General features: G+C 39.1%; 1 protein-coding gene across 2 annotated transcripts in view; it reads left to right on the top strand.

The window, feature by feature from the left end:
* Window positions 1-21,203, top strand: part of LOC113033572 (netrin receptor UNC5C) — a 184,688-nt gene that overhangs the window by 161,870 nt on the left and 1,615 nt on the right. For both annotated transcript variants that reach the window (XM_026187526.1, XM_026187527.1), the window contains 9 exons: window positions 1,428-1,619; window positions 5,562-5,779; window positions 7,256-7,391; window positions 7,957-8,044; window positions 11,076-11,244; window positions 13,703-13,936; window positions 15,481-15,630; window positions 15,870-16,034; window positions 19,106-19,284. In XM_026187526.1, the coding sequence (XP_026043311.1) occupies window positions 1,428-1,619; window positions 5,562-5,779; window positions 7,256-7,391; window positions 7,957-8,044; window positions 11,076-11,244; window positions 13,703-13,936; window positions 15,481-15,630; window positions 15,870-16,034; window positions 19,106-19,284 (1,531 nt within the window). The remainder of the gene's footprint in view (window positions 1-1,427; window positions 1,620-5,561; window positions 5,780-7,255; window positions 7,392-7,956; window positions 8,045-11,075; window positions 11,245-13,702; window positions 13,937-15,480; window positions 15,631-15,869; window positions 16,035-19,105; window positions 19,285-21,203) is intronic.

The following is a 21,203-nucleotide window of genomic DNA, read 5'->3' as shown; positions in this document are numbered from 1 at the left end:
AAGCATTACACTGCTTCTAGTGGGATGGTCAACATTGTGGTGTTTGCCAAAAAGGTCAGAATCATTTTTTTGTAATGAACAAAGTGCCCAGAGAGACCTTGTTCACATCTCTCTCGAACTTAACTTTTAAAAAAGGGGGAAAGCCTGACCCTCGTGTTCGGTTCTCGAGGGACACTAAAAGTGGCTCATAGCTCCCTCAAGTGGCAAGTGAGTAACCAGCAGCGTCACAGATGACCTCTCCTCTGTGAATATGTGCATCGTGTGTTAGCATGTGTAAGCGTGAATGTTTGTGTGCCACATTCTTTCATGCATAATCAAGTTTGTGCTTTATGAACTTGTTCTGATGCGACAACAGCAAATCCTTTAGCAAATGACTCAGGCTGTTTGTAGCTAAAAGCCTGTTATCTGCCTCTCAACTTTAAGGGTGGATTAAAAGCAGGATTCCTATACTTTTCAGTCTTCTTAATAGCTGCAGACAAATCCCCTCCCACCCGCTACACAGGACATGATTATGAGCAGTTCTTTAACAGTGAGAGTACACTAAGAGTTTCTCAGGCACTTTCATATTAAATATGTAGGCTTGTTTGTTTTGCTGCTTTGAAGTTCAAGTGCATTCCTACTTCCTTTGCCTGCTTTGCTGTTATCTCCTCTCCTCTGCTTCTTTCCTTTCCTCGCCATTTCACTGTCTTCTCTCTTCGCTCTCCTTTGACTTTATCAGCCAACCTCTTACTCTCCTTTCAGTTCATTTCTATTCACTTGCACTCTCCATATGTGTGTTCTGTCCACAGATTGCCTTTCCTTCCAATTACATCCTCATCTTCATCCCCAGCGATCTCGTTTCCTTTCATCCTTTTCTCATTTCTTCTCCTCTTCATCCTTAAGTGTGTCACATACCTTTTACCATCTGCATCAACCATCAGTTAAAAATTTAGATCCGTCTTCTGCTTCAAGATGTGCCTCATGAATGACAGTTTAACCATTGTTCCAGCCAGAGTACAACTGAAAATGGCTGTTAGGACCCCCCTGTAAAATAATTAACAGCCTTATTAAGTTTCAAGAGTTGGTAATTTTCTTTTTTTTTTTATGAAAGGTGTCTTTGTCTGTGTAGACAAATTATTATATTACACGAGCTGGAGGGCTGTTTGAAAGGTTCAGTTGAAATGAAACCCATAGTACTTGTCCTTTGAGTCTGAATTGAAGTATGAGGTAAAAGTGAAACTGTCAAACACAAATTACGAATGACAGAATCATAAAAGTATTTTATTCTCTGTTAGCACCCTACTGCCCCACAAGTATTATCTAAGTTGTTTATAGCCACTTACATTTCTGATGTACAGTTTCTCCTAAGAAGGTATTTAAAGTATGAATGGGTCTTGATTCATCAGTACGTGTCTAACATGGTCTTCTTCTCTCTCGTCCCCCTCCAGCTGCCCCGAGCACAGATGATGTGGCGCTCTATGTGGGGATAGTGATCGCAGTGATTATGTGCCTGGTCATCTCCGTCATCGTGGCGCTCTTTGTCTATCGCAAGACGCACCGCGACTTTGACTCTGACATCATTGACACATCGGCACTAAATGGAGGCTTCCAGTCTGTTAATATCAAGACAGCCAGATCAGGTAATGAGCGTTTGACATTTGATTCTGAGGGGAAATACAGAAACTCTATACAGAATGTTTACAGTATATCTATCTATATATATTTATATGCATCCAACACAAGTTTAAAAGCAATTTTGTTCTTCTTCTCCGACGCAATGGTGTCTTTCTAAAGAAAAAAATGTATTACAATAAAGACAGTACAGCAAGTTCAATCATTTTCTTTATAAACCACCTTGAAGTGGTATTTAAATGCAGTGAAATTATTTAGCCTGTGCAGCTGCCTCAATGGTCCATCAATATTGGTATGACAGCAAAACAGAAACACTACAATGGTTGGAGACAGAATCAGGGTCAGCTGGAACTCTTTCAAGTTGACTTATGTGATGTACTTATTTATATTCACTGTATTACCCTTATAGATGGCAATCAGCACACCCTCAATGTCAAAACAAAAAGTTTTTCTATGTAAAGCTACAGATTTTGTCAAAGAAGGCTGGTGGCTTTGAAGAGAACTTTAGTTCCTCTCCAGACAGAGCTGTCTGTTTGGCAGGATAAAGAGGAAAAATCTATCTTGGTTGCTCCAAAATCCTGTTTCAGTCAGACTACATACAACCTTACTTCAAAATATCCCTGCTATGCTCACTTTAAACCGATTCTGAAGGCTACTCAGGCTAGTCGGATAATTGCTGTTAAGTAGGAACTTGACAGCAAGGGTCTGCCTACCTTGTGCTCTCTCAAAGAGAGCACTAGAAGTTGTCCTAGAGTATGACTATAGCCAATGATTGATACAATAGAGAGATAAATACACAGAGAGACTGATAGAAAACAACAGATATGACCATTTGTCAATTGAAATATTGTTGTGTGTCCCATCCACTTTAGAGCTTTGACACTAGTATTATTTTGTTTCATTTCTCTGCTTCCTCTGATGGTTTGGATTAATCTCTTTACACCTGACACTGCTCTCCTCCATCAAAGAGTCTCTCTCTGTCACTCTCATTCTGCTCTTCACTTTTTCCCCCTCGACCTTCATATCTGCACATTCAGTTCAATCATATTTCCTGTTTATCAGCATCCTCCTCCCTTCATCCCAGTCTCCATGTCTCTGTCTTCCCATAGCTATGTGACTCCAGCCACAACAGACACTCCCTCATGTTTATCTTCCTTTTAAAATGGAGCTATATTTCACTGTCTGCTGTCTGTATTGTCATTTCTTCCTCTCTGCACACGTCCACAGAGTTAAAAGCTTACTGGAAAAGCCAGGAAGAGGAAGGGAATTTGTATTAATCAGGTGTCAGTCCAAAGATGCCATTAGGTCGGGTTATTCTTGTAGAAAGAAATGACATAAACACCTTGATTTAAAATCTCTTAACACAGACCTGCACAAACGCAGTAAAAGTTCGCCTACGTGAAGCGAGTAGATCCTACAGCCAAACATGTATTCATACATTTCCACAACTTTGAATGACACACTCTAAAAGAAACTAAGCAAACGCTCAGTCTGTTTTCATCATAGTCAGCTGCACTTTATGGTCTCCATATGAAAAGCATTTTTGAAAAGGGTTACATTTGCAAATATTTCAGGGTGTTCTTTAACGGTGTGTTCATTTGTGGCCGAACATTAACATTGAAACCATAGTGTGCATGATGAGGGTGTGCAGTGCTAACTGGTTAACAGTGAGCTAAAATGGTTGTGCATGACTGCGCATGTGTGTGTGGACAGGAGAGGAGTAAACTTGTTCCTATGTGTAGAGACAGTGTGACATTTTATCAGTAAAACATTAGGATGCATGTCACTCTGTGTTGAGGGACCATTTCCGATTACAATTAATGAAGAATTATGTCCCAGCGTGTTTCTCTCTCTCTCTCTGACTCTCTCTCTCTCTCGCTCTCTCTCTCTGGCTTTCTGTTAGTTGTTAATTAAATTTCAGCAGGGATGATTTGGCAGGAATACCCGCTGGCTTTAAGGGTAAACAGCCTGGTGATAGAGAAAGGAAGAGAGTGATAGGCAACAGATGTGTGTGTGTGTGTGTGTGCGCGTGTGTTCGTGCATACATGTTAGTGGTGGTGGTGGGGGGTGACAATGAAGGAAATTTAAAATTAGAATGGATGGACTCTTAGAGAGAACAACAGGTTTTCAGAGTCTGAGCCCAAAAAAATAATCGGGATTTGTTCCTTAATAGGTAACTGGTCTTCTTGTGATCTCAGTCCCAATTAAATCTTGAATATTTGCAGAATTTTCTGAGAGGGGTTTGTGTAGAAGTAAGCTCTGTTGTGCTTCTGCCCTTAGGGTAGCTTCTGTGCTTGCAACGTGGTTATAGCAAGATGGTTCTACAGAACTGTTACAGGGCTGCTCGAAGCACATTCACTTGAATGGCTTTGATGAAGTTTAAGTAAATGTCCGTCAGCAGAACTATCTAAAAGCACTGAGGCTAACATTCTAGCAGACAAAACATTGCTGTTACTGTGAGTGATATCAAAGCATTTGTAATTACTTAACTATTTATTTTATGATTAAAAAACAGTAGGTCAGTACTGTATGGATCCTAAAGAAGCCATGCGTGAACCTGCTGTTGCTGTGGTGGTTATAGCTATAATTCAGTGTCTCATGCACTTTTATTACCATACAGTATTGATGTAGTGTGCATGAACCTTTTCACAATAAGCACAACAGGAAATCAACAGGAGAGCCTTACCTATCCTTCCCATGTATAGTGCATGTGGCACATGTTTATGGTGTGTGTATCAGTATGTGCTTTATAGTGTTCGTGTTGTTGGTACACAAGGCACATTTGCATGTGCGAGTGCTTTTGTAGTACCAACCTGTGACAATGCACTAGTGTTTTGTTTATGACAGTGCTTCTGTGTGTAAGTGGGCTGCTTGTTTGCTTGCAATACATCAAAAGAGTCAAGATTCCTCCATTAGCATACGTCAGCTGTGCCAGCTTAAGAAAGAGCAGGGTAAAAACTTCAGGATATACAAAGACTCTAACACGTTTTGCAGCCTCAGATCAAACTATACAAGTCAAAGGATAGGGTTTTTTTTTTTATTCATTTGAATTTTACTGATTAGAAGTGACAGACTTCTAATTTTTTAAATATAGTGTGTTAAACAGTTACTTTGTTTATGGGAGACTTTGTAACTTACTACATCTACAATGAAAGATGTAGTAAATCAGAAGCGTGTGATGACTAATGACATGAAAAACAAATGAGAGGCTCTGAATGTTATTCAAAGATCAAAGTGCCTTTGGCCTGAATTATGATTGAAATGACAGCATTCAGTGTATTTTCAAAAGTAACATAGTCTGATGATTTTAATAATGTCATAAAAAATTGTTCATATAGTGTATCATCACATAAATGTATATTATGTATTATACCTATTCCAAATAGTGGAAAATAGATACATGGATGAGTATTAACACAAGTTGAATGTCACTCTGTACGCACTAATGTTATTTCGGTTTGGAAGAAAGTAGACTCTGATGAGAGTTTTAAGAGCTTATAGCACAGCTTGAAACTGAACTGTTGTGTTGTGAGATAGTTTTGATAATACACATGTTTAACTCCTGGAGATTTGAGTGTTTTTTGAGGTGAAGTAGAAGTCTCTTGCTCTCTCTGTCTCTCTGTTCAGCAGCCATGACTAGTCCTTCATGCAGCCAGGTCATGCCCCCGTGTACAGCAATGTATTATCCCAGACACTGATAGCTTATCAGCAGCCTTGACTGACTCTTCTGCCTCCCCCTTTTTCCTTCTCACTGATCTTGCTACAACTTCTACACATCTGTCCCCAGCTTCACGCACGCACGCACACACACACACACACACACACACTGCACTATACAACACCATAGATTTACTTTAGCTGGTCTGTCTTTTCCCTGAACCGCTCTGATATCATGTTGTAAATTCTCTCGTGCTTCTGTCTCTCTTCTTGTGTCAATTTTACCCCTCTAGCTGATTTGCTGACTGCTCCGCCAGACTTAACAAATGCAGCTGCCATGTATCGGGGTCCAGTCTATGCTCTTCATGATGTTTCAGACAAAATTCCAATGACCAACTCTCCTCTCCTGGATCCTCTTCCCAACTTGAAGATCAAAGTGTACAACTCTTCTGGACTGGTCACACCTCAGGATGACCTCGGAGGAGACTTTACGTCTAAATTGTCTCCTAAGGTAGTATTGCCCAACACTAATATCCTTGAGCTTGTATCTTTTTTTCTGCTTGAAAGCATTTTGTGTGATCACAGTAAGCTATTTCCTCCTGTCTGTATTTAATCTGCAAGAGCAGTGTGAGAGATTCTACAGCACAGCACAGCTGCGCATGTCTTCCCAGTCACATGAAGACACTACACACCATTAGTATACATGCGGCTAAGTGCCCCACTTTCCCTCCCTGCTCTGTCAAATACATGGCATGCATACTAGAGTCAGTTGTCACAAATACAGATGAAACCGCTCAGTTTCATCACAGCACCTGTCCTCAGGCAGTACGAGGGCTGAACTCTCCATCTTTGAACTCTACAGATCAGTTGCCACCTTTTGATGATTTTATCTGTTTCTTTTTTTTTTGTTTTTTTATAATTGATCACATGCTGTGTCTAATGACTGACCTTGCCAAGGTAATTTGTGGATTTTTTCATTATTTATTTTCTTTGTTTATAGTCTGATGTGTTCATCCTTAGTTTAGCGACGTTAGTTCTTCTCAACTTTGTGTGATGCTGGAGTAAAACAGTGAATATCAAATCCTTCATTTACATTTCACCCTGAGGTGATCATGCATCACCCCCGTCCCCAGGCAGATGGAGGTCTTACCTGTGGCATCATAATGAACAGAAAAGGAACTTATGCAAGTAAAAAGCATAATTGATCAATAAAGTCAAATTTTAGAAGAAAAGGGACCGATTACAGTTCCATTGTAATTCTTGTCCTGACAAAAATAAAAATGAGATTGACACAGTGAAACTTCTCTGGACTTTCATGAGATTTTCGCTTTTGCTTTTTCTTTGTTTTGCTTTTGCTTTAGGCTACATATTTAATGTGATCCGACGCGAAGTCTTTCAGAGGAATTCAATCCTTTAAACCGCATTGCATTCTTTTTCTCCTTATGCATTTTTGAACCTCATTCACCCTTATCGCTTTAAGCTTTTGCATATTGCTTTTATGCATAACGGTGGACAATGCCTGCCCACATAAAAGGTCTATTAAAAAAAGATACTTATTACATGGTTACTCTAACATTGTTTGCAGAAAGAGTCACGCATCTATTCATGTTCTTCTTGTTTAAAAGACATGTAACAGAGCTTTCAAAAAGTAGTGTTTTCAAATGTGAATGTAGCTCTGCTGATTTGTAAGTGTGTACAGTGTGTATCTTCTTCCTGTGCTGCTGTGGGTTTTCTCTGGGAGCTTTGGTTTCCATCTACAGGCCTAGGACACGCATGTTAGCTTGAGCTCTTGGGTATGAGATAAACAAAACACTTAAAGTGCACAGGATAAAGCACTGTAAATGTTGCTGGTACTATAAAGTGCTTTGAGTGGCTGGTAAGACTAGAAGATAGTATATAAATGCCAGGCCAATTTGAATAGCATGTGTCATATACAATACTGTAATGTTTTGTTAATATCACTGTTACTGTTCTTTTATCAACATAGGTAACTCAGTCCCTGTTGGATAACAGTGACACCATGAACCTTCGCAATCAGAGCTTGGCCCGAACACGAGATCCTTCCTGTACTGCTCATGGATCCTTCAACAACCAAGGAGGACACCTCATTGTACCCAACTCTGGTAAACGTCCCACAAGTGTTTAACAGCAAAAATGGTTCCTGTGCAGTGACAAGACCGCAAACAGGGAGAGTTGTATCATTTTTCTTGCTGATTAGTAACAGTAATCAGTAACAGCGATCACAGTAAAGTTAAGAATATGTGGCAATGTTTGTTTTAGTGATTTATTCAGATATATTTCCTCTACTGGCCTCTGACTTCATTAGATACTTAAGCGTGTAAGTACCTTTGTTGATACTGTTGCGGTCAGATTCATATGATTTAGTGATGAACCAAGATTTCAAAGGAAAAAAAGAATAAAGGACAGCAGCAGCTGTATTAAGGTAAAGATGTGTTGTGTGACCTGTTGATGAAAAGCAGCTTTCAAAGGCTGTGAAATATTGCATTGTAATGGAGTATTTAAGACAAGGTTTTACATGGGTTGCCTTTAAAAAGATTATCATTATGATTCATTACTTAATAAAGTGATGATGGGTTTCACATTCAGTAATTCAGTTGTGCATGGTGAAATTGATAAATCCAGTGATGAAACTCATTCATTCTGCTTCCTCTGTCCTTCCTCCTGCAGGAGTCAGTTTGTTGGTTCCAGCGGGTGCTGTTCCTCATGGCAGGGTGTATGAAATGTATGTGACTGTGCACAGGAAGGATAGCTTGAGGTAGGTTTTGTCTCTCTTTCCCCATTTTCTTTTCTTTTATGTGGCTGTTTCCTTTCAATTGTTCCCTGCTGTCCTTATTTTTCTCTTCATCTCTGCATCTCCCTCTGTGTCCTTTTTTTGTTGGTTTGTTTGTTTGTTTCCTTTGTCTGTACTTCTCTGCCTCTGCCCAGATCAGTGGCTTCTTGTAGCTGTTTGTATGGCGGTGTGAGGAAGCTTTCATAGTGTGACACAGACTTACAATCTATAAGAAAGGGATATATTATAGTGCATTCACATATACCTTTTTTGTGATTCATTCAGCAGAGGTCAGTTGGTGGCACAATGCATATTATAATACCAGAATTAGAGTTAAGTTAAGCAGCTTAAAATGGAATATTTGACACATTAATTACTACCGACTTAACATCCTAATCTGTACACTAATCCATTAAATTTACATTGTTAATCAGGTTTTGATTCAGGACTATATTTAAATGTAAGGCTCTTAAGATTCATTACTTTGAAATATGCCAAACTACAGCAGACCGTTGTGCGACCAACTGATTGGTTTTAACTTCATGCTACATTATAAAGCCAAAGAACAGAGCTTTTGAAACCGTATGTAGAGAGATCACTGCAACGACTGTAACTAACAGATTAGTGGTTATTTTTGAGAATGCTTTAATCTTGTTACATGTTCTATAACCCTCCCCCCTCCCAAAAAAGTACATACATCATGTAGGTCGCTCTCTCTTTGTTAAAGTGACAAGGCACACTGATTTTGATTCGGTTAAAAATTGATGTTCACCTTGGAATCAATACGGAGCAAAATCCATTCATATTTACTTGAAGGGGTTTTTAAAATGGGAATCTTAAAACCTGGATAAATACAACCAAGAGGGTCCAAATGACTATGGACAATGGAGAGACACAGTTTGAGTCATGTATGTTGTTCCATGCACTCATTTTACACTCTCTTCAATCAGCAGCAGTCAATAGGAATTAGGCCCCGTGCAACATGCTGCAGTATTTCTAAGAGTCGAACATGTTTTCAGCCCGCTGTGTTTACACAGAACATCACATAGCTACGTTTACTTACCTCAGCAACCCTTGCCTAAGGTGTCAGATTAACAACAAACAAAAGTCAAAGCATCTCTTGTTGTATTTGCAAGATAAAGGATACAGAACATCATAAATCAATAAAGCTGTAATTCATTAAGGGGTGACCTCAGCATTAGGTAGTTAAAAGGGTGCTATAGTTTCACTCCCACTGTTTTTATCTTTGTTTTTTCTACCCATGTGAACCCTTTATGAGTCAATAATGAGCCCCAGCAGCTGAATCGATAACACTGCTAAGGATTAGCTCTCCCTTGACACAAGGTGGGCTGAAAAAAAAAAAAAAACAACAGAAGAAAAACATTGTTAATATTTAGATCTATCTCCTCTATCTGTATGGCCTCATTCACAGTCAATATATGGCTTCGGGAAGATGAGGGATAATGGATCGTACTGGCATTTGACTTGTATATTTTTTGCGTTTACTGCGAGTGTTGTTTAAGTATCTGGTTTCAGTTTTCAGTTTACAAATGAGACTGCTATGTATGATCTTTTGGATGTTGAAGTTTTCTGCTGCAGTACTGAGTCATACATTAGTTAGTGAGTGCTTGAGGTTCCAACATTTAGATGTATAAAAAGCACAAGAGTGTATGATTAGTAGCCTTTTATTTTCTGCCCCGTGAGCTGCAAGCTATTGAATCCAACTGAGGCTGACTATACAAATCATTCTCCAATAGAGTTTGTTCTTGCTCTGTTTTTCTTCTGTTCTCTACGTTGCAAAGGTAATCTATTCCTCACACGTAAATGTCCAGCTTTGTACTAGTGCATCTCAAAAAATTAGAATATTGTGGGAAACTTGTTTTTTTCTTTTTTCCTAATTCAGCTGAAAAGGTAAACAGACGTTTTTAATGATAATGATGGCTTATAGCATGAAAATCAGAAACCTGGTATCTAATATTATTAGATTATTTTCTATGATCAATCAAAAAAGCATTTACAATACACACATGTCCAATTCTGAAAAGTATTTTAGTCTACACTGCTTTAACACAAATTACTGCATTACTGCTTGTGACATGTAGGCAGTCAGTTTGTGGCCCTGCTGAAGTGTCATTGAGGGTGCTTTGATAGTAACCTTTCACTTATCTGTGTTTTTTATTTAAGTGGATTGTCATCGTTTTGACAATACTCCATAGATTATTTATGGAGTTCAGGTCAGGTGTGTCGGCTGGCCAATCAAACACTGTAATAATACGGTGAGTTGGTAGTAGTTTTGACAGTGTGTGCAGGTGCCAAGTCATGCTGCAAAAGGAAATCGGCTAAGCTTGTCAGCAGATGGCAGCATGAAGTGCTCTAAAGCCTCTGAGTAGATGCCTCAGTCCTCTCCTTGTGAAGCTCTCCCAAGTTCTCGAATTGACTTTTCTTGACAATCCTCTCAAGACTACGGTGATCCCTGTTGCTTGTGCACCTTTTCCTTCCAGTCAACTTTCCATTAATACACTTCGATGCAGCGCTCTGCAAACGGACAGCCTTTTCAGCAGTGACCCTCCTTATGGACAGTGTCGATAATCACCTTCGGGAGAATTGTCAAGTCAGCAAGCTTCCCCAGAATTATGGTTGTGAGTACGCAGTTAGACAGAGAGATGCACGGTGTTTAAACTGACTGAATAGTAATTTACTCAAAATTACGTAATCCAAAATTTTGAGATACTAGTTTTCCGATTTTTGTGAGCAAAAAAAGCTTAAAATATTTCTCTTTATCCACAATGAATGTGGACTATTTAAGGGTATCAATATATTAAGATTAGAATAGAATTAGAGTATATGAAGATTCTTTAGTTGTCCAAAATATTAACAAGGTAAAAACAAAACACAGACCTGAAGTGAACCAATTTAGCTTCGTGCGATTGAAGCTCGCAGTAGCTGGGATCCGACAGCGCAGCCCTCCTGTTGCTCTTTTCTGTCGTGTCACCTCAGTGTTATCTGTGTTTCCCAGACCCCCAGTAGAGGACATCCAGACAGTTCTTAGCCCAGTGGTGAGCTGTGGACCTCCAGGAGCCCTGCTGACCAGACCAGTGATTCTCACCATCCACCACTGCTCTGACAATGTCCAGGAAGACTGGCTCATACAGCTGAAGAATCAGCTGGCCATGGGAGAATGGGAGGTGAGCGTTCAGCTTTGTGTCCTTTTTGTTTGTGTGCACTATTTATGTTCCACTGTTTTTAGAGAGAGGCAACATACAGCTTTTGAAAAGAAAAGCTGTCGCTGTGTTGCCAGCTAATGAGAAATTGAAATTTCTGACGGATGTGAATACACAGAGATGCACGTGTACAGTAAAATTTTCTAAATGTGAAAAAGTCTGCAAATAATTGTTTACACAAAGTAATGGCAAACCTGCCCACAGCCATAACCAAGTAAGTGATATGCAGTCATTTGCACGGTACACACACAGCATATAGAGGAATAACCTGAATTACACATACACTCTGTGTATTCATTGAGCGAGAGAGAGGAAGAGATGGAGAGAAGGAGAGAAAATTTGGTAAACAGAAATTGCCTACAGGCTAGTAGACAAGCAGGGGGTTGAAGACTCCTATCAGAAGCAATTTGTTATGCTTCTGCCATCCTCCTCTTCTCTCATCTTTCTTCTTATGCTTCTATCTCTCCTTTTTTTCTATCCTTCTCTTCCTCTCTCCTCCCGTGTCTCTCAGCATGAAGTCTCTACCTCAGCAATCTACTGCGTGTGTCTGTGTGTGTGCACATGTGTGCGTGCGCATGTGTGCATCCTTGTGTGTGGGTGTGGGTGATAAGACTGTCTTGCAGCATCACTGTGTCTACAAGGCGCCCGTATGCTGTCTTCTGTTGCTTATCACAGCTCAACACAATGTCTTTGCACAATTAGCCATGCATAAGACTGTGTGTGTGTGTGTGTGTGTGTGTGTGTGTGTGTGTGTGTGTGTGTGTGTGTGTGTGTGTGTGTGTGTGTGTGTGTGTGTGTGTGTGTGAGAGTGAGAGTGAGAGAGATTCAGAGGAGAGGCTCGGTGCAGAGTGGTTAAAAAAAAAAAAACAAGAAAAATGAAAAGTGGAATTTCATCAGGAAGTCGATTTGTTTTTCTTTTATTGCAGTAGAACATCCATTTCCCATCACAAAGTTTTCCCCAAAAGAGTGAGAGGAAAGGTAATTGAATTCCCCTCATATCAGGGGGGAGCAGCCACAGTTGTGATTACCAGTAATAACAGATTCCTACCATACTGCTTCCTGACCTCTTTGTATTGATTCAGCTCATCTGTAGGAACACAACCCCGCATGAACTGTGATTCAATACTCAATATTTGTATCACACGTTAACGGAGTCACACAAGCAAACATGGATATCTGCACAACTAATTGCGGATCCAGTGGTCACATAATAAGAACACAGATAGCGTGTGCATCCTCCGTTAACCAAGAGAAACGCATGGGTTTACCATAACTCAGACTGCGACAGGGAACTGTAGAAACGATATGAGCTACAGCCAGCAGATATCCCACAGCGGGATTGGACACACTTCACAGACAACCTCTTTAACCAAGTCTCATCATTCTCCCGAAGTACACACTGATGTACTTCTATAAGTATATACAGCAAATACACTTACAGTGTGCTAAAAAAGATTTATATTCCGTATTATATTCATGCGTGTTGGAAAAACCTTCTTTTTTTGTTGTTAAACTACAAGCAGTGCATCACATACTGTCTTTTTGCAAGTAACAACTCAACAATAATAACTGTGCTTTTTTTACCTTTTAAAAATCCTCTAGAGTTAAGAAAACCTCTTAACTCAATTTGCATAAAAACAAAAACGGCAAACAAACCTGTTTATAGGAGCGGAATGCATTTGAAATAAACCGCAACCTTGCTTACTTATGGGCTGTTTGCATTAGTGGAAAAGCTTCCAAATGCAGGTGCTGTCAGGTTATGTTAACAGACAGGATGTGGCTTAATGCCCGTAAATTCTCAAATAAAGCCTGTACTCAAATAACAGCCAGCTTTTAACAATAGTGGTCTGTATGACCAAACGAAGGACAGCCCTAAAAAACAAAAAAAAAAGGTGGGAAAACAAGATTAACCAGATCATGGCTCACTTTGTAAATTCACTTTGCAAATAATCTACATTTTCATGGTCTCTTTAACAATACTCTGCTCTATATTGATCACATATGTTGTTTTAAGCCAAACACTGTTGTCACGCAGTTTTGCTCAACGTGATCCTACTGTGACATTTATCTCAGGTTTAATGCTGATTACATCTACCGTTTTGCTAAGAAAAATTTAAAAAAAGCTCTTCAGATGAGAAAGGAAATTATGGCTATGAATGTCTGGAGCAGTTTTAATATGAAACAGATTGAGCAAGTGTTAAGTTTAATTTGACAACAGCACCTATTGTGGATTTAATTTAAAAGGTGGCCTTTCTTAAATGAAAGAACTTTTTGATTGAGATGAGTAAAGGCTCACATGGTATTTCAACAGTACTGTGTTAAAGAACTTCCAACATTGCATTCACAGTCACCCGTCATAGGCACAAAATGGTACTGTGTATAAAAAACATTTTCTCCTTTTTTTTGTATCTGGTTCCTGAAGGATGTGGTTGTAGTGGGAGAGGAAAACTTCACCACCCCCTGCTATGTGCAGATGGACTCAGAGGCATGCCACATTCTGACAGAGACACTGGGGACGTACTGCCTGGTGGGCCAGTCAATTGGCAAAGCAGCTGCCAAGAGGCTCAAGCTGGCTGTTTTTGGGCCCGTTTCCTGCACAACTTTGGACTATCACATCAGGGTCTATTGTCTGGATGATACGCAAGATGCACTCAAGGTAAAGAATTGAAGCTAAATAAATCCCAAGCCAAGTAGTATTTTTTCCACTTGTGTTTTAATAGACATATTAGATAAATAGAGTATGTATTCACCCCCAGTGCCTTGAATAACACCGAAGGCATTTGATACTATCGGCTAAAAGTGTTGCTGCATTTATTAGTGCTGTGAGAGATTTAGCTCTCTCTTGGACTACCCATACTAAAATGCTTTCATGATAATTTACATTTGAAAAGAAATGTATATATAAGCATTTGAACAGAAAGGGCTTCACAGAGTCGTAAATAGAAGCTTCTGCACCTCTTGTCTTCTGGAAATGAGCTAAGAAGGAGTAAACAACACAGGGTCAAGCAATGTCAAAGCAGCAGTGCTGCTGAATTCAAACAAATTCAAAGCACTGGAGGGACCATCTGATATGGGAGATTAACAGTGGTAATTTATGCATGCAATGTTAAGTCAAGTGTCAGTGGCACACAGCCATGCACACTCTTGCACAAACATAAAAAAACACTTAGTTTTACCAGTTCAAACAAGCAATTGTAGCTCTAATTGAGAGTTCAGGGGTGTGCTTTTCTTTTCCAATGATGAGGACTTTGTTTAGTATAATTGATAGGCTGGCTAGAGGAATTGATTATTTTGAAAAGGTTGTAGGAGGCATCAAAATTCAAACGGATAACTTAGTATAAACGAGTGCTTCTGTGTGTATTTTCAAGAGCCAATTAATATGGCTCAGATATAATTCTGTAGTATTCTCTTGGTGTGAACTTACCCAAAAATACATACAGATGTCTTTTTTATTAGGGTCAGTAAAAATCCCCACAAAATAAAAAATAACTTTGGTACTTTCGTAGTGTTTTCTTCCCTGCACAATTGGCTAAACAATGAATGGAGTGTGTCATTTTTATATTGAAATCAAACACAGTGCGTTGCAACAAACAATCCACAATAAGTACTTTGCTTCACCTTTAGATCTGGAGTGAGGTTGTCCTTTCTCATCCTTTGAAGCTAGACAGGCTTTATTGCTGAATTTAAAACTAGATGCAACAACCATCATAAAAGACGAAAATGTAATCATTTGTAATAGGTTTATTCTTTTAGTGTATTAAAGCCCAGAGTGTAAGCAATATGATACATTGAAGTCATCTTTTAATGCCAATAGAAGTAATTTAATTTTACCATATTGCATTAAAGATATGCTTCATTTCCTCATATCTCAAAACAGCAGTACATTGACTGGTGGGGCATTATTAATCAAGGGTTTTATTGAGCCTCTTAATGTGTCTTTTCAGTTCAGTGCGTTTAGCAAAGCAAAGCTTTGCTTAAAATCAGGACATACAAGCATGGAGATGTGTGATGATATCTCATTAAATCTTTAATGCATTTTAGATGTTTTATGGTGCCTTATGTGCAGTAATTTTGCAAATTAAATCAAAGGTCTTATACATTCTCTAATGTATGAAAATGGTCCAGTGAGTGAGATGAAGCAGAGGGAAACCTGGAGAGTAAATATAAAGTTGTTATTTCTTTATGTGGGGTTTTGTGTAGGAGGTTCTTCAGATGGAGACCCAGATGGGAGGAAAGCTTCTGGATGAGCCAAAGACGCTGAACTTTAAGGACAGCACACATAATCTGAGGCTGTCCATCCATGACGTGCCAAGCGCACATTGGAAGAGCAAACTCATTGCAAAATATCAGGTAAGAAGGATGCACATGTAGATGCACTTTGAAATGTAACAATTCTATACAGGCACCAAAATCATTTCTGACCTCAAATGGTCACAAAATTTACAAATGTGGAGAAAAGTCCACATTTCAGATGCTAAAGTTATGTTTTTATTGTTAAATTCTGGAAAACAGTAGTACTGGTGCATTTACCTGGAAAAAAGATTTTTGAAAAAACGTGTATTTATTTTCTACATTTGTGCATGTTGTAGGAGATCCCGTTCTACCAGGTTTGGAGTGGCAGTCAGAGAACTCTTCACTGTACCTTCACCCTGGAGAGATTAAGTCCAGCCACCACAGAAATCAGCTGCAAACTGTGTGTACGGCAGGTAGAAGGAGAAGGACAGATCTTTCAGCTCAGCAACACATTGGAGGAGGTAAGCTTGTAGAAATTTACATATATATTGGGGGCGACTGTGTGCTGTCCACTAATCAGAATGTTGTTGGTTCGATCCCCATTTCCTACAATCTGCATGCCGCAGGGTAGGCTACCTGGGCAAGATACTAAACCTTAAAATTGCCCCGGATGTATCATGGGTTTATGTTGTAGTGTGTCTGTGTGTGCATCGCTTGAAGAAAGTGCTTCATTTAATTTAACATTTGCATACATCAAAAGCGCTATAACACAGTTTATACTGCTTGCATGTGCAAGATAGCTGCAGACAGCAACATTAACTCCCACTGGCCAGGGATGGAATAAACTAATACATGCTGAAACATGCTGAATGAGTAATACAGAGAGAGAGACATTTCTTTCTACATCCTTGCTTCCTAACTTCTACATTCTTGTACAAAAGGTCCTAAAGTCACTAAGTTTTTTCACTGTCTGTCAGACAGTCAGGGTTTCTGCTATGGTTCTGTGACTCTGTTCAATCATTCATACTAGGGTTAGAGGTCACACAACACAAGTTGAATAGCTCCTCTTTGATTTTGCTAGGCCATTTTACCATGAAGTCACTGAATGTATGCGTGTCTGTGTGTGAATGGCTTTGGTTGGAGGTCAGTCCATTCTTTTTAAATGTAACGGCTTCAAATTCTCCCATGGTGGTCAGGGAAATAGCACTGTACTTTAAAAAATGTTTTCTCTTTTTTTGTAGGTAAGGTAAAGTGGCTTAGAAGAATGGATGTTTCTCTTATTTTTCTTTTACTATTTGCTAAAGTACTTTGGAATAGCGGGAAGAGTTCCACATGTTCAGTGTTCCTCAGCAGTACTTGCTGAGCACAACATTGTAAATGAGTGTAACCCAGAAAAGACATTTCTTTGAGGTTAATGAAAATGACACCATAGTGTAAAGAATATTTAAACATCAAATGATGAAAGAATAGTCATATTTCTCCATTTATAAAGGCAATACTGCCTAGATTCGCAGAAGCAGCCACACATCTATCAACCACCCTTGCATCACTTTTAAATCATCCAGTCCATACTATACCCAGCTGATAGCTGACTTCTAGAGCAATACTGAAATGAATATTTGACAGTTTCTTTTTTAAAAATCATTAAAAATATATAATTATAATCAACTTTGTGATCTAATTTGAAAAGTCTAAAAGTCACAGTTTCTGCTTGGCAGTTCTGTGCTTTAGTTTTGCAAGAAAACTAATTGATATAGTTAGGTCTGCAAGTATTTGGACAATGACACTGTTTATGTAAATTTGCACAGTGGATTTGATTTTGTGGCAACTGTGTGCTATTGCAACAGATTTAAAATTTTAGGTTGCGGTCCATTTGAAATAAGCCATTACATAACTGCTTTGATCTAACCTGGGTCACATTTGACAGCTTGAGCTAAACATCTAAGTACTTTAACTCCATGTCTGTTTGTGTGTGCTGCACATTAAGCAAAATGTTGTAGATCCTCAACAATGTTAAACGATGAAAAGCAAAGCAGATTTAAAGCATTATTTCAACAGAGATGTCCCGTTGCATCAGTCATTCAGTCTCCAGCAGCAGAGAGCTTTCTGCCATAAATTGAGGCTAAGTAGATGCAGTAAATAGTAATCATTCACATCAACAGTGGCTGTTGTTGTTTCCCTCTGCCAAGCAACATTCATTAGGCTGCTGCCTCCTTTCAACCCAGGAGTGGCAGATTAATGGGATGAAGGTTTAGAAAAGAGACAGGGATTGACATTGAGAGGAGAGAGTGCTCGGGAGCAGATTTTTGTGTTTGTTACACTCTTGCATTACTTAGGAGACACCAAATGTAATTGGTCACACCAAAGGCAAGCAGCAAATAGAGACAGCCAGGCAGAGATGTGGGTGAACTAGAAATATGATGGTTCTTACATAAATGCACATTTTCGTCTATAGAACCATCCCCATCCTGTGTCGCTATTGCAAAAGATGTACTGTATGAGTCTGGGGATACAACAACATTTCTCTTAATGAATAATTTTTGTGCAAAAGTCTTGAGCCACCATTTTTTTTCTGTTTGCTTCCAAGGAGGCAGAGCAACATCTCCAGGCTTTATTCAAGCCCAAACAGGCATCAGGGGAAGAAGCAGTGTTGTGACTAGACATAACAGACAAATTAGTAAAAAACAATTTTGAATTGTATCTTTAGGCACTTTGTCACTATCAGCCTGTCACAAAAACTCATTTCCCTCATTTCATTTGTTTAAACTCTGAAAAATGCCAACCAGTTTAACAGGCAGAAAATGGTATTTATGCACCGATAAGGTGATTCGCAAAAAAACTATTACCTGAAAATGTGGTGTGACTCGATGATGTACAGTTTGTCCTAAAAAAAACTGAGGAAAGTAAAGAACAAAAGAAGTGGTAGGCCAAAAAAAAAACAACAACAAATAGGACACACAGGACCTGAGAGATGCATCTGTCTTCCCAGTTGATTCCCCTGCTGTTCACTGAAACAGTCTCATCTTGGGTTTTATGTAGTGGTGAAAGCAAATTTTAAATCTTTGCTTCAGATCATCATCAGCATGTGCAACTAGTGCTACAACTAGCAATGTCGGGGATCTTATCAAAACTGAAAACAGAAGAGTACCATCAGACATTGATTGACCCTCTATGCAGTATCAAGTGGAAAGCATCTGATTGGCTTCATTTTTCAGCATGAGATTGATCCCAAATGCCCTGCCAATACACTGAAAGCATACCTGGATAGAGACTCTGTCACTTATGGACTGGCCTCTTCAGAGCTCGGACCTCAACATTATTGAAGCAGCATGGCTAAAACATCTTGACTGGAACAAAAGACAGCCAACATCCAAAGAAGAGCTTTGAATCTTCTTCAGAATGCCAGGAAAACTATTCTTGAAGACTACTTAAAGAAATTACAAGAAAGCTTGCATAAGAGACTTCAAAATCTGTTGAAGAATAACGGTGGCCATACCAAACATTGACTTTCAAGCTTGCTGGAATTACACAAACAAAGAGAGAGAGTGAGCCTTTAAAATAACAACTGACCAGTTTCTTTCTGTCTTTTCAGGAGGTCCACTGTATAGACACATCCCTGATGGACCCTGCCAGTAACATTACAACTTTAGTGGGGCCCAACGCCTTTCGGATTCCTTTATCCATCAGACAGAAGTTGTGTGGAAGCCTGGATGCACCACAGACCAGAGGCAATGACTGGAGGATGCTGGCCCACAAACTCAACCTTGACAGGTGACACTTGGCATTTGTTTTATGGATGCTTCTCTTAGTTGTTTTACTTGATTTGAGTCCTCATTCAGGCTTAATAATAGCCTGTTTCATCTCTTCACCAGAAGAAAATCACAGAGAATCACTTGTTGCACTTCAGTAGAAATTAACTGATCAAGTCCTTGAACACCTTTCAGTATTTTGAAACTGCATCTCTTCAGAATCTCTCTTGGGCAAAGCAGCACTGCTGGACTCCTGATTAGTAAATTAAAAGGACATTTCCTCTTTGGATTTAACTCACAGGTAACATCCGCAGAAACTCTGTGTGCAGATGTGTGTCCTAATGATTTAGACTGGAGGTTCGTTTACCAGCAGCTACCGAAGCATAGCCAGATATTGAGAGGATAATTGGGCACAAGTGCACATCATTGTCCCAGCAGGCAGCCAGCTCATGAAGCAGTGTGTTGATGTGGGCACCAAATATTCCTCATCAGTGGGCGAAAAAGCTAGCCAAATTGTTGTTTACTTCCACATTTCCACTTAAAAAGGTACTCTTCAAAAGGACCACGATGAAAAGGTCTAACAAAGGGGTATCATCTTCTCTCCCCTCTGCTCTAGTGGCTGCTACGTCATTTCCATTTTACTTCTTAGTGTTACTCACGATCTGCGGTCACAGTCCTTATTCCTTACATAACCTTTTCATGTATATATAAATGATGAGACCTCAAATGTACCCACTCTGGCACACGCAGAAACACTCAGAAAGTTTAGGAGTTTTGATCCAATGCAGTGAAATGGCTTTAAAACAAATGCTGGAAACTCACACAAAAAAGAAAAGGCCAATCTTAGCTGTCGAGTTCATTTAACAGCAGGATACTCCTTATCGCATACTGCAGGCAGATGGAGTCTGACGCAGAACATGAAACAAAGGGAAACAAAGTTGGAGAGAAAGTAATAGGAATTTATTTATTAGACGTTTTGAACGAGAGAACTGTGAAAAATTAAGAAAGTCTATAAGGAGAGAAACCGATTAAAATGAGGAGTATGGGGATGAAGGGATGTTTGTGGTTGCATTTAAACAGCACCAAAGCTCGCCAGAGTATGCCAACAGTACAATCACAGGATTTACAGAAGAACAAAAAGCTTCGGTTTTACCCCGTGAAGCTCAATCTCTGGCTTTTGCACTTTAAAGAAGAAATTGAGATTTTTGTCACAGATGTCTCAGACTTTTCCTCTGCAGCCACTGTGTACTTTGACTCGCCACGGTTTAGTTCTAATGCAATAACATTTTCTTCCCCCACATTTGTCTAAAATATTTTGAAGCGAGCATAGGTAATAAAAATGTCCAAAAAAAAGGAAATTAACCTGTCAAATTTCATTTATGCTTCCTTACACCACAGCTAATAGCAAATGGTATACTATAGAGGACCCGATAAAGTGTATTTCTTTATAGTAAGTTCTTCTGTCTGTGCTGCTTTATTGTGCGATAGTCTCAAGTCTTGAAGAGGGAAATAATTCATCACCTTGTTAAATAGAAGTTTCAGAATGTTTTATATTATATGTTATGCACTTAGAATTTCACATTCAAAAGCTTTTTTTTTCATCACACATCCCACATGGGCGGATAAAATAATCAGCATCAATCATTACATATTATGCATTCACAATGTGAATCATGGAAAATGGTTCAGCTAGAGAAAAATGGTCGTTCCATATTTTATTTATTTATTTATTTTACCTCTGTCTAAATATCAAAATTCATAATGACATTAACATCACATTAGATAACATAGGCTTGTTTTACTTTCTCCACATCTTATGTGTGCTTTCTCAATGAGGAGGGTCAAACTGTCTGTACTGAGTGTCCAGCAAGTGTATTTGAAACCCTCCCTGACACATCTTTTAAAGTTTTGGATGAAATCTGTCTTAGCGATTAGACAATA

The sequence above is a fragment of the Astatotilapia calliptera genome, chromosome 12 (assembly GCF_900246225.1).
Source record: "Astatotilapia calliptera chromosome 12, fAstCal1.2, whole genome shotgun sequence".
In the NCBI taxonomy this organism is placed as follows: domain Eukaryota; kingdom Metazoa; phylum Chordata; class Actinopteri; order Cichliformes; family Cichlidae; genus Astatotilapia; species Astatotilapia calliptera.
The sequence above is the reverse complement of the archived record's forward strand: the minus strand, read 5'-3'. Positions and strand labels throughout refer to the sequence as shown.